Source organism: Mandrillus leucophaeus, unplaced genomic scaffold (assembly GCF_000951045.1).
Source record: "Mandrillus leucophaeus isolate KB7577 unplaced genomic scaffold, Mleu.le_1.0 Scaffold48, whole genome shotgun sequence".
Classification (NCBI taxonomy): domain Eukaryota; kingdom Metazoa; phylum Chordata; class Mammalia; order Primates; family Cercopithecidae; genus Mandrillus; species Mandrillus leucophaeus.
The window spans coordinates 1,251,962-1,266,392 of NW_012105142.1; the positions used below are offsets into that span (position 1 = coordinate 1,251,962).

Here is a 14,431-nt window from a genome sequence, read left to right on the forward strand (position 1 = left end):
GGCCCTGTTACATCTTTTATCCATTAATTCCCACATCACAGACATAGTTACAACTCAGTTACATAAAAGACCTATAGGTGTAAAAAGAAGTACATTGTGCCTTTTGACATGTAATAGTTTTCTTATAATCATCAGATAATTTTATACATTGTTAAATATAATAATATCTTAACAGTTCAAATACGAGTAATATTTATTTATAATTAAGGTTAAAAGGATGACTGTGAACTGCTGTTTTTGATAGTCAACTAAAAGCCTTTGTCCATAACAATTCTCACTCAAAAGACTAATAAGAAAAATGATTTCTTTTTCTCAAAGTGGAAAACAATGGCTTCTTGACACAGAAATGTTTCTAGTCTATGTGAAACAGGATGTTATAATTTTAAGCAAAAACAAATGACTCATATCTTATGTAAATACAAGAAATTTAATTATATAAATAAAGCTAAAAGAGCAAGTCATTGTTTTCAAACATGATTTGACAATACCCTAGGAAATGTTTCACTGTTTCTAAAGCTATTTATTTGGATTTTCAAAATTCTCAAAACAGAGTTAACTGTGGTTCACCTAAAAGTAACTAGTATGGTATGGAAGGATGGGGAAAAGAGTAGCTTTACTACATCAAATGACAGCAGGGTATTCACCAATGTTAAAGACTGTGATGAACACGCTCCCAACATAAGCAGGAGACTCTTCTCGCTCCTGAGTTCACACTCATGAAAATTAAAAACTTTTCTCTTTTACTTTAACTTTAAATCAGTGGCATTCGACCAAGCACCTTTAGCTGATCCCCACATTGAAGGTAGGGTTCCATTTCTCTAAGAAATAACTGTCAAAACAAAAAGATGACCTCAGAAAGCTTGAAACAGAAATGCTACCACACGCACATGAAAAAGCACACAATGCCACTTGCGCTTTTTAGTGCGAAGTCAGGTCGTAAATTTCCCTTTGTATGCTGTATGAAAATAAGGTTCAATAAGCCACGCAATTAAAAAAAGGGTTACTTCAATAAACGACAAAAAAAAAGTCCTACCTGAAGTTTTCTTGCAATGAATACTGAAAGGTTAAAACTGATGAGCAGCGATCCAAGAATCATGGAATTAAAAAACTGAAGAATGCAGACCAGGAGTAAACTTGTTATCTGTATTCCATACAGCCACGTTGCCTGCAAGAACCAAAGATTAGATGAGTACAAATATTTTACCAAGAGATCACCACATGCTGACATGTTGGTCATGAGTTGGATACAATCTCAGCTTACAAATAATGCAGAAAACACACATAGCTTTAAGAAACACAATCTAGGCTGGGCGTGGTGGCTCACACCTGTAATCCCAGCACTCTGGGAAGCCGAGGTGGGTGGGATCACTGGAGGCCAGGAGTTCAAGACCAGTCTGGCCAACATGGTGAAACCCCATCTCTATTAAAAATCCAAAAAAAAAAAAAGAAAAAAAGGCCTGGTGCGGTGGCTTATGCTTGTAATCCCAGCACTTTGGGAGGCCAAGGCGGGCAGATCACAAGGTCAGGAGATCGAGACTATCCTGACTAAGAAGTGAAACCCCGTCTCTACTAAAAAATACAAAAAATCAGTCAGGCGTGGCGGCAGGTGCCTGTAGTCCCAGCTACTCGGGAAGCTGAGGCAGGAGAATGGCATGAACCCGGGAGGCAGAGCTTGCAGTGAGCTGAGATCACGCCACTGCACTCCACACTGAAGGACAGAGTGAGACTCCGTCTCAAAAAAAAAAAACCGGGTGTGGTGGCTCGTGCCTGTGATCCCAGCTACTTGGGAGGCCGAGATAGAAGAATCGCTTGAACCCATGAGACAGAGGTTGCAATGAGCCCGAGAATGCGCCACTACACTCCAGCCTGGGCAACAGAGCGAGACTCCATCACAAGAAAAAAAAAAAAAAGAAACACAACCTAAAAAAGGAAACTAGATCATATACATACCAACTGTTTATTTACCTTTTAATAACAAATCTTCTAACATTAATTAAAAGGGAAGTAAAGAGGGATGATATGAAGTAGAGGATATAAGCAACAACATAAATGTATTTATTTCTGGGAATTGGCAAAGGCCATTTGTAATCTTCAGTTTTCTTTTCAACTATTTCAGTTAGTGTTTATGGCCAACAATAAGTACTTCACTGTGTGCTCTGTTATTTCCTAGCTTTCCATACTCTATACTTTAGGACTGTTTCATTCCTTGCTTTGTCTGTGTGAGTGTGTGCCCAGATCCCCTGATCAGACTGCAAACCCCTCCTGCTGCATGGCCTTGTTTTCTCTGACCTCACAGCTTCACAGCAGGCAGCACAGTACAGTGGGCAATGACATCAGCTCTGGCACCAACAGCACGGTACTGCAGTTCCGATTCTGCTGCACACCAGCTATGTGACCTAAATGGTTCATCCGTGAACCAGAGACGATGACACCTTCCTCACAGAGTTGATGTAGGGTCTGACAAGAACCAGATGTGGTAATGTATGAAAATGCCTGGTGGCCAAGCACGGTGGCTAATGCCTGTAATCCCAACATCTTGGGAAGCTGAGACAGGAGGATCGCTTGAGCCCAGGAGTTCAAGACCAGCCTGGGAAACACAGCGAGACTGTGTCTCTACAAAAATAAAAAAAACTAACCAGGTACGGTAGTGCAAAAGCCTGCAGTCCCAGCTGGTCACGAAGCTGAGGCAGGAGGATCACTTGAGTCCAGGAGGTTGAGGCTGCAGTAAGCTATGATTGCTCCACTGCACTCCAGCCGGGGTAACAGAGCAAGACCTGGTCTCTAAAAAAAAGAGGGGGATGGGCGGGTGGGGAGGAAATGCCTGGTACATAATGAGCGCTAAGGATTAACTCTCGATGTAATGAAAATTGTTGACAGGTTGATACTAAAAGCAGCAAAACACAACTAACTTGAATACACGAAACATGCCACAAAGAAAAAAAAGGCAGTTCCTAACAAAGAGTGGACACTTATTCTGTTAGTTTTCTTCTTCTCTTTCAAATCAGACAATGCCATACTCATACTGACATGTGAAAAATACCAGTTTTATTCAGCAGCAAATCTGATTTTCTCCATGGTTTTGTTCTCTTAACCTCAAGGGAAACAAACCTATTGATAGAAGCATTGAAAAGTGAGGCTTGTAGCAGTTCAGCGCTTTGCTTGGTGTGAGTGGGAACCCAGGGAAATGGATGCGGATGATCTTTAGGATCATGAAGATAATGTATCTTACTCTAGGAGAGTTAGACACTTCAGAAAAACACAAACAAGAAATAGCAATCGATAGGTAGGCTCTTGAGTCAAAACCCAGCACCATTACCTAAAGAAATAATATTGATTTCATAGCAGTATATAGTATTTCATGTACAGGATTTTACATCCTTCACATCCTACCATATCCTTTTCTCACATCAGTGACTATTCTGTGAAAACTTAAATTTTAAATGGTTATGTAACATTCCACCATATGCCATAATTTGTTTGCCACTGGACCATTTAGGTGTTTCTGGCTTTTTATTAACATTGTGAACATCCTTTTAAAATTTTTTTCAGATCTGATTCTCAGAATTTCTAATCGAATTCTGATTAGTTATGTATTTTGTTCACTGCTGTATCCCCAGCACCTTAAAGAATACCCACCAGAAGAGTGGCACTTAATAAACATTGCAGGAATGGATGAATAAAAACATTTTCTTAGGGATAGATTCCTGAGTACAATTACTGGTTAGAGAAGGAAGAGTTTTTCCTTCTTAGCAGTTTTATTAGTTGATATAATTCATACACCATCAAATTCACCCATTTAAAGTGTACACTTCATGATTTTTGGTATATTCACAGAATTGTGCAACTATCACCTTAGTCTAATTTTATGACATTCTCATCACTCCAAAAGAAACCCATATCCACTAGCCATCACTCGCCATCATCCCCTACCCCCAGCCCCGGCAACCACTGATGCACTGTTCTCTACAGATTTGTAAATTCTGGACATTTCACAGAAATGGAATAAAGTGCAATCTTTTTTGGCTATCTTCTCTTACTTAGCAAGTTTCTCAAGTTTCATCCATGTTGCACCATGTATCAACATTCTTTTTTATTGCTGAACACTATTTATTGCACGGCCAGACTACATTGTTTATGGAAGGGATATGGGCATTCGGGTGGTTTCCACTTTGTAGCTATGAATCACACTGCTATGAACATTCATATACAAATATTTTTGCATGGTTATGTTTTCATTTCTCTTGGTATGTATCTAGGAGTGGGACTGCTAAATCATATGGTAGCTCTATATTTAAAATCAGGAAACGCTGAGGAAATGCTGGTTTTCAAAGTGACTACATCATTTTATAATCCCATCATCATCAATGTATGAGAATTCTAATTTCTCCACATCCGTGACATTTGTCTCTGTTTTTTAATTTTAGCCATCCAAGTGGGTGTAAAGTGGTATCTGCTTGTGGTTTTGATTTGCATTTCCCTGATAGCTAATGATGTTGAACATCTTTTCATGTGTTTATTGAACATTTATGTATCTTACTTAGAGAAATATCTACCCAAATCCTTTGCTATTTTATCACTGAAAGAGTTATAAGAGTTCTTCATACATTCTGGAATTCCTGATCAGATATATGATTACAAATATTCTCTCTCGTTCTATGGGCTGTCTTTTCACTTTCTTAATACTACACTTTTGAGTACAACAGTTTTAATTTTGATGAAGTCCAACTAATCTGCTTTTGTAAAAGTCACTTGTGCTTTTGGTGTTGTATCTAAGAAGGTCTGTGCTACTCCAAGGTCATGGAGAATTATTACTATGTTTTCTTCTAAAAGTTTTGGTTTTAGCTCTTACACTTAGGTCTGTGATTCGCTTTGAGTTAGTGTGTACAGTGAGAGGAAGGGGCTCAACTTCATGCTTTTGCATGTCGATATCAGTTATTCCTGCATCATTTGTTGAAAAGACCATTAATTCTCCATTTAATTATCTTCAAACCCTTGTTGAAAATCAACTGACCATTTCTAGTGAGGGTTTATCTCTCTCAATTCTATTCCTTGGGTTTACGTCAACCCTTCCGCCAGTATCACACTGTCCTGATTACTATAGCTTTCTAGTAAGTTTTGTAATTGGAAAGTGTGAGTCTTCCAACTTTACTCTTCTTTTTGAAGATTGTTTTAGCTATTCTGGGTCCCCTGAGTTTCCATATGAATTTCAGGATCAGCTTGTCAATTTCTGCAAAAACTCCTCCGGGATTCTGAGAGGGAATGTGTTGAATTTGTAGATCAATTTGGGGAGCACTGCCATCTTAACAACAGTTAAGTCTTCCAACCCAAGAACATGCATTATCTTTCCAATCTAGGCGTTTAAAACTTTCAGCAATGCTTTGTGGTGTTTTGTAAAGCACAAGTTATCACTTTGGGTTAAGTCTGTACCTATGCATTTGACTCTTTTTGATGCTCTTCTTTCTAGGCAGTGTTTGTGTCCTTTGTTCCCTTTTCTTATCGGTTTATAAATGGTTTTCTCATGGATGTGTAGGAACTCTTTAAGGATACTAACTCATTTACAAATGCTTTTTTTCCAAAAACATCTTTCTGTTTGCCTTTATTTGTGGGTGTTTTTTGATGTTTACAGTTCTTTTTATATCAAGTGAGTCTATTTCCAGAAAAAGGGGCAGTTTGTGTAACAACAAGATTGTATAGTTTTATATACATTCAAATGAAACATTGCTGATGAACAGCCAAAAATGTAAAATTGAGCAGTACTGTGTATTAGGAAGTCCTGCATTATCAGTGGTATACTGGATACTCTTTCCCGGTTCTATTAGTACAGTACAGTATAGAAACAAGGCAGCAAGAATATAGTTGACCCCTGAACAACACAAGTCCAATTATACATAGATTTTACTCTGCCTCTGCTACTCCTGAGACAGCAAGACCAACCCCTCCTGTACCTCCTCCTCCTCGGCCTACTCAATGTGAAGACAACGAGGATGAAGACCTTTGTGATGATCCACTTCCACTTAATAAACAGTAAGTACATTTTCTCTTCCTTTGGATTTAACATTTCCCTTTCTCTAGCTTACTTTAAGAACATAATACATAATGCATCACATACAAAATACGTGTTAATCAACTATGTTATTGATAAGGCTTCTGGTCAACAGTAGGCTACTAGTGGTTGAGTTTTTGGGGAGTCAAAAATTGTGTGCAGATTTTCAACTGCTGGGGGGAGACACTGGCACCCGTAGCCCCTGTGTTGTTCAAGGGACAACTGTATATCCTTTCTGTGTATAATAACTGCAGTTGTCTTCAATGGATCGTGTTCAGGCTCCTTATCACCATTCATAATAACCGCAGTTAATATCTGTTTAACATTAATAAAATACCAAACATTTTTCCATATGACCCATGTATGACTCATTCAAACTTAGGCAGCCTGGCTGCAGACTCTGTGTGCTTAACCACTATGCTATACTGGCTACCACGTAAATAGTACCACAGAGGCTCAAAACTTTGATTTATACATTTGTGTACATTTAAGGGGTACAAGTACAGTTTTGTTACATGTATATAACATATACTGATGAAGTCTGGGCTTTTCCTGTATCTATCACTCAAGTAATGTGAATTGTATCCATTAAGCACTCAACACCCACCCACCTCCCACTCTTCCTGAGACTCAGAACTTTGGAAGTCTGTTAAGATTGAAAAGTTTTAATCTTCCAAGGCAATTATGGAGGAGGTTCACAATTTTACTAATCTTTCAAAGAGCCAGCTCTATCGACCTATCTATCCATCCATCCATCCATCCATCCATCCATCCATCCATCCATGAGACGGAGTTTCGCTCTCATTGCCCAGGATGGAGTGCAATTTCGCGGTCTCGACTCACTGCAGCCTTCGCCTGCTGGATTCAAGTGATCCTCCTGCTCAGCCTCCCAAGTAGCTGGGATTACAGGTACCCACCACCACACTGAGCTAATTTTTTTATTTTTAGTAGAGATGGGGTTTCACCATGTTGGCCAGGCTGGTCTTGAACTCCTGACCTCAGGTGATCCATCCGCCTCAGCTTCCCAAAGTGCTGGGATTATAGGTGTGAGCCACCGTGCCCGACCAAGCTAGCTCTTTTTAATTAATTCTATTATTCATATGTTTTCAATAGCATTGATTTCTGCTCTTTACTATTTTCTTCTCCTGGCTTGAATTTATTTTGTTCCCTTTTTTAAGGTGAAAGCTTGGATGACTGATTTCAGACTTTCTGTCTTTTCTAATGTAAGTATTTTAGTGCTACACATTTTCCTCTTAATACTGCTTTGGATGTGTCCCACAAATTTAGATATGCTTCACTTTCATTTTCATTGAGTTCAATGCTCTCCAAGGGTTCCTCTTTGACTCTTTTTTAGTGTATATCTTTATTTTTTTTAAAGTGGTTACTCTGGCTATTACTACTATACATGTAATAGTGAGCTTAACTCCCAAGTATTGAAACATTTCCTGTTATCTTTCTGTACTGATTTCAAATTTGAATCCATTGTAGTCAGAGATTATATTCTCTATAATCTTAATTCATTTATGTTTGTTGTTTTATGGCTCGGGAGATAGTCTATGTTGGTAAGTACTCTGTGACTGCTTGAAAAGGATGAGTATTCTGCTGTTGTTGGGTGGAGTTTCTGTAAATGATTATTAGATTCTGTTGGTTGAAGGTGTTGTTGGGTTCTATATCTCTGATGATTTTCTGTCTGGTGTTCTATCAATTGTCCAGAGAGAGGTGTTGAAGTCTCAAACTACAATTGTGAATTTGTCTATTTCTCCTTTCAGTTCGGTCAGTTTTTGCTTCACACATGTCGCAGTACTGTTGTTTGGTGCAGGTACACTTAGGATTGCTATGTCTTCTTGGTACACTAAACCTTTTATCATTATATAATGTTCTGTTCTGTCCCTAGTAATTTTCTTTGCTCTGATATCTACTTTCTCTGATATTAACATAGCTACTCCTTTCTTTTGATTAATACTTGCATGTTGTATCTTTCTCCACCCTTCAACTTATCTATATTGTTGTATTTGAAGTGTGTTTTAGACAACAGTTGGGTCATGCTTTTTAAATCCACCCTGCCATCTCTCTAATTAGTATATTTAGATCATTTACCTTTAATGTAATTATTGCTATTTTAGGTATTAAATCTGCTCTTTTATTCTTTTTTTGTTTGCTTGTTTGTAATTCCTGCTTTCTTCTTCCTGTCTTCCTATGGGTTATCTGAACATTTTTAGAATTTCATTTTTATTTATCTGTACTGTTTTTTCATGTACTGCCTCGTATAGTTTTTTAAAGTGGTTATTCTGGCTATTACATTATGCATTAATAACTTATTACGGACTCGTGGTATGGACATTTTAACTGTTTGACTGAGGCATAGAACACTAACCTCCATTTAAGTCTCATTACCCTTCACATTTTATATTGTTTTAAGTATTTCTTTTACATACAGAGAACCGCATAAGACAGTGCTATAATTTTTGCTTCAGCCATCAAATATAATATACATATATATTTTGAGACAAGTTTCCCTCGTCTCCCAGGCTGGAGTGCAATGGCGCAATCTTGGCTCACTGTAACCTCCACCTCCTGGGTTCAAGCAATTCTCCAGCCTCAGCCTCCTGAGTAGCTGGGATTACAGGCACCCATCACCACGCCCGACTAATTTTAGTATTTTTAGTAGAGATGGGGTTTCGCCATGTTGGCCAGGCTGGTCTCGAACTCCTGACCTCAGGTGATCCGCCCACCTCGTCCTCCCAAAGAGCTGGGATTACAGGCATAAGCTACCATGCCGAGCCTCATAATTTAGAAACTCAAGAGAATAAGAAAAGTCTGTTATATTTATTCACATTTTTACTTTTTTCATTGCCTCTTCTTCCTTTCTGATGCTCTTAAATTCCTTATTTCCTTTCTGTTTCAACAACTTCCTTTAGCCATTCTCTTAAGGTAGGACTGCTGGCAATATTAGTTTCCTTAATTGAGAATGTTTTGATTTCTCTTTCGTTCCTGAAGGGTATTTTAACTAGGTATAGGAGTATAGGCTGACAGGTTTTTTTTTTGTTTTTTTGAGACAGAGTCTCGCTCTGTCGACCAGGCTGGAGTGCAGTGGCATAATCCAGACTCACTGCAAGCTCTACCTCCTGGGTTCATGCCATTCTCGTGCCTCAGCCTTCCAAGTAGCTGGGACTACAAGTGCCTGCCACCACGCCCAACTAATTTTTTGTATTTTTAGTAGAGACAGGGTTTCACCGTGTTAGCCAGGATGGTCCTGATCTCCTGACACTGTGATCCACCCACCTCGGCCTCTCAAAGTAGTAGGATTACAGGCATGAGCCACTGCGCCCAGCCTTGACAGTTCTTTTTTTCTCCATCTGAAAACACTATGCCACTTCCTTTTGGCCTCTATGTCTTTTTTTTTTTTTTGCTTTTATTTTTGAGACTGGGTTTTGCTCTGTTGCCCAAGTTAGAATGCAGTGGTGCAATTACAGTTCACTGCAGCCTCAATTTCTCCCATTTCAGCCTCCCAAGTATCTGAGACCTCAGGCACGTGCTACCATGCCTGGCTAATCATATTATTATTATTATTATTATTATTATTATTATTTATAGAGATGGGGTTTCATCATGTTGCCCAGGCTGGTCTCAAACTCCTGGGCTCAAGCAATCCACCTGCCTCAGCCTCCCAAAGTGCTGGGATTATAGGCATGAGTCACTGGGCCCAGCCCCTCCATGGTTTTTGATGAGGAATTCACTGTCATTCTAATTGGTTTTCCCCTATAGGTACAGTATTTTTCTGACTACTTTAAACTTTTTAAAATTTATGTTTACTCTCCAGAAGTTTGATTATAATGTGTCTTAGTGTGGCTCTATTTGGATTTTTCCTGTTTGATACTAGCTCAGCTTGTTGATTCTGAAGGTTTATAGCTTTTGCCAAATTTGAGGAAATTTCAACATTTTTTCCAAAAGTATTTATTTGCATACTTTTTTCAGCTTCAGTACACTCTTTTCTTGTCGTCTTCTGGGATTCTGATTACCTGAATGTTAGACTTTTCATTAGTCTCACAGGTCCTTGAGGCTTTGTTCATTTTTGTTTCATTCTATTTTTTCTTGTTCAGATGAGGTAATTTCTAAATTGTTCTATCTTCAAGTTCACTGATTCTTTCCTCTGACCACTTCATTTTGCTGTTGAGTCCATTCACTGAGTTTTAAGCTTTGATTATTGGAATTTTTCTGTTCCAAAATTTCCACTTGCTTATTCTTTGTGTCTTCTCCTTATTTGCTTAGAGCTTGTATTTTCATTTGCTTCAAGTGTGTTTGTAACTGCTCAATGAAGCTTTTTTTTTATGATGGCTGCCTTAAATTCCTTGTAAGATAATCCAATTTCTGTGTATCTCAGTGTTAGCATCTATTGACTGTCTCTTCTCACTCAAGAGATATTTTCCTGATTCTTAATATAAGAAGTAATTTTTTTTTTGAGACAGAGTCTTGCTCCGTTGTCCAGGCTGGAATGCAGTTGCCCCATCCCAACTCACTACAACCTCCGCCTCCTGGGCTCGAGCTATTCTCCTGCCTCAGCCTCCTGAATAGCTGCGTTACAGGCACATGCCACCACAGCCAGTTAATTTTTGCATTTTTAGTAGAGACAGGGTTTCACCATGTTGCCCAGGCTGATCTCAAACTGACCTCAAATATCTGCCTGCCTCGGCCTCCCAAAGTGCTGGGATTATAGGCATAAGCCACTGTGCCCGGCCTAAGAAGTGATTGATTTTTAACTGTATCCTATTACATTATGGGACCCTGGATCTTATTTAAATCTGCCATGTTAGCAGGCCTCCTGTGACACCATGTGTCTTGGTCCATTTAGGCTGCTATGTAACAAAATACTGTAATCTAGGTAGCTTATAAACAACAAAAGAGTTACTTCTCATAGTTCTGGAGGCTGGGAAGTCCAAGATCAAGGAACTGGCAGATTCACTGGCTGGTGAGGGCTTGTTTCCTGGTTCACTCATGGCACTTTTTTGCTGTGTCCTCCTCACATGGTGAAACAGCTCCCTTGTGCCTGTTTTATAATGGCACTAAACACCTCCTAAAAGGCCCTACCTCCTAATACCATCGCCTTGGGCGTTTGGGTTTCAACATATAAATTTGGTGGGGGACCACAAAAACATTCAAACTATGCCAACGCTACGCTAACAGGGAAAGAAGGGTGCTGCCTCGTTACTTCCAGACGGAAATGGAAGTCCAAGGTGCCCACTTGCCCTCCATTGACATCTGGGGGTGAGCAGAAGGTGTGCTTCCTTATTGCTGGGTGAAGGTGAAAGTTCAGGCTCTCTACAGGTCCCTGCTGACACATCCTGGCTGGGAGAGATAGAAGTGCGTCACCACTGCTCCTTACATGGTCCACCGACAGCATGGGGTCGGGCAGTAGATAGAGAAAGGCTTATTCCATCTGGGTGGTGGTTAGAGTCTCCACCTCCCTGTTGGCCTCCTCTGACACCATCCTGACAGAGAGGGGACAGGATGTCTCATTACCACTGAGCGAGAGTTGAAGTCCAGGTTTCCCAAGCGGCCTTCACAGATGTCTCTGGGAGCTAGTGAAAGTTCTGGTTCCCTAGACTTCTCTGACACAGGTCTGGCAGGAAGCGAGGCATGCCTAGTGACAGCTGGGTAAGGGTAGGAGTCTAGGCTTCCCACTGAACTTTGCTGATGGAGGTGGGAGTGGGGCTGTGGTTTTTTCTGTAGCATTTGGCTAGAATAAGGCAGTTAATGTTTGAAAGTTTTCTGTCTTCTTAGGCTTCCTCTCTGCTGGTCCTTTTGCTAGAGGGAGGAGGCTTTTTGTTTGTTTGAGTCCACTGGTATTCCCAGGTTTCTGACTTCTTCAGCACCCAGTCAAGGATATATGGGGCAAAAAGAAAACCCAAGAAACTCGCTGTCAAATTTTCCCTCTGGTCTCAAGGTCTCTAGGCAGTCTGATTTCTTCTCACTACCTCTGAAATTCCTCTTAGGTTTGTTATATACATATACTGTCTAAGGTTTTTAAATGTACTTTGGGGAGGAACGGGGAGAAATGTCTCTACCCCCTCTTGTCTGGAACCATATAGGGTACTTAACATGATCTCTTAAGCATTTATCATGAATGTGTCTTGTTTCCACATAAATTAAGAAAACTTTATTAACCTCCATATTTTAGCCTTTAATTAAGTTAAAGTATACACTTTATAATATGCTCGCTGTTCTGTTTTACTCTGTTCACATTTCTCACTGGAAACTTGAGTTTTTGCTGGTAAGAGTTTCATCATTCATGAAAAGATGACAAAACGGACTGAAGAAGGTACTGCTTCTTGTCACCATCTTGAGCTCTGAATTTGTATTACCTTTTCTATACCAATTATTCCAACTCTTTCCCATTTGACATGGTTAGAGAGAAGTGATTCTAATTCATGAAGAAACTAAGTTAAATCACTTGCCTAAGCTAAAAGAGCCAGTTACTTTCAGAGCTGATAGCAGCAATTTAGTTTTATAACTCAGGATCCTTTCATTGTAATAATGTTCCTCCTTAAAGTCTGATACTTAAAACTACTTCTAATACCAACATAGCTTCAAATGCAAAAGTTGAACAAAGTTTAGAACTAAATATAAATTAGCTATATTATTTTAAAATGTTGTGTGAGCCAAAACAGTACCTTTGTTTTCTAATTTTAAAAGAGATACATATTCAGATGGGCACAGTGGCTCACGTCTGTAATCCCAGCACTTTGAGAGGCTGAGGCAGGTGGATCACTTGAGGTCAGGAGTTTAAGACCAGCCTGGGCAACATGGCAAAACCCTGACTCTACTAAAAATAAAAATATTAGCCAGGTGTGGTGGCATGTACCTGCATTCCCAGCTACTTGGGAGGCTGAGGCAGGAGAACTGCTTAAACTCGGGAGGTGGAGGTTGGAGTGAGCCAAGAACGTGCCGCTGCACTCCAGCATGGGAGACAGAGTGAGAGTCACGTCTCAAAGAAAAAAAAAAAAAGAGATACATGTTCATTATCAGAAAAAATCAAAGATCTAAAGAACAAAAAGAATACGCAGAACATCAATCATGTAGCTGACTGTTAATACTTTATTGTGTGTTTTTCTAGAACCTTTACTCATTTTCTCTATGTTTTGCTTTTTCAAAAAAATATGGAGGGAAACTAATGGTTATGTAATACTTGATTGCATAGATATGCCATCATTTATTTAAGTATACCCTACTGCTATTGGCTCAAGTCATTTCCAGTTTTTTATTTCTTTTTATCTTTTCTGCCCAGCTTTTTCTTATTACAATACAGCTAAAATGAACATGGTAGATTATTTACTTAGGACAAATTTATAGGGGTAGAAATGTTGGTGAAAAGGCAAATACATTTTTAGGCTTTTGATACCTGCTGTGAAACTACACTAAAGAAGGATTATAGGAGTGTATAGGTTACCAGCAGTGTAGGAGTGGCCACTGGCACACCTGCAGAAACACTGAACATTTTATATACATATATAAACTTGTCCTATCTACTTGCTCTTGCTGTATTCTACCTTCCTATTCTGCCCCCACCCAACATCCCACCCAAATTTTACTCTCGTTTGTGATCTCGGTGGTCCAGTTCTAGCTTCTCACTTCTGTAAACACTTCTCTGCCTAAAAATAACTTTTCTTCTTTTAGATATATCAGTATTGCTAATTAGCAGCTATCATTTGTCTGCCTGTTCTTGATGTGTGTAACCTTTGTTTCCCAAGCTAAAAGGCAAACTGTGGCTACGACAATAAATTACACATATTAGCATTTCCTGTAGTGCCCATCCTATTACAGTGTCTCAGCAGACAGGCAATGTGTATTTGCTGGTTGGCTTTCATGTTTCTTAATTCAGACTCAATCCGTTATGGAAGCTGGCTGCATCTCCTTTGATATGGCATAAATGAGAGCAAATCCTTGGGCTACACTGCTGCCTTAGATCTGGAGAAAGTATTTTATTATACTTGGGAAATATTTAAGTTATTACTACTTTAGAATAGTAACTATAAGCCATTTTAAAACTGTACACAATACATAAAATCATATTTTTGCACATGAAAAAATGTGATTAAATGACAGCAGCAGACACTAGGAGACAGAGATGGGTTTCTTTATTTCACATGTGACTTTCAGCCAGTCAACAGGGATTCACATCCCATATTAGTTAAATGTGACTATGAAAATTTTATGAAGTACTACAAAAAAACTGTTATATACCTATTGAGTTCTTTTTTAAAAGTGGCAGTACACAGTAAGAAATCTTAAAAGAGCTATCTTACATTTTAAAATTTAAGTCATCTCTATAACTAACAATTGACCTAGGCACTTATGCTCCAAAATAAATCCATTCCATTTTTCAACTTAAAA

The 14,431-nt window shown here is 39.1% G+C and overlaps 1 protein-coding gene across 1 annotated transcript in view; it reads right to left on the minus strand.

Annotated features, from left to right (window-relative positions):
- Window positions 1-14,431, minus strand: part of DPY19L3 (dpy-19-like 3 (C. elegans)) — an 83,298-nt gene that overhangs the window by 38,079 nt on the left and 30,788 nt on the right. The window contains exon 8 of the mRNA XM_011995250.1: window positions 1,034-1,165. Coding sequence (XP_011850640.1) covers window positions 1,034-1,165 — 132 coding nt within the window. The remainder of the gene's footprint in view (window positions 1-1,033; window positions 1,166-14,431) is intronic.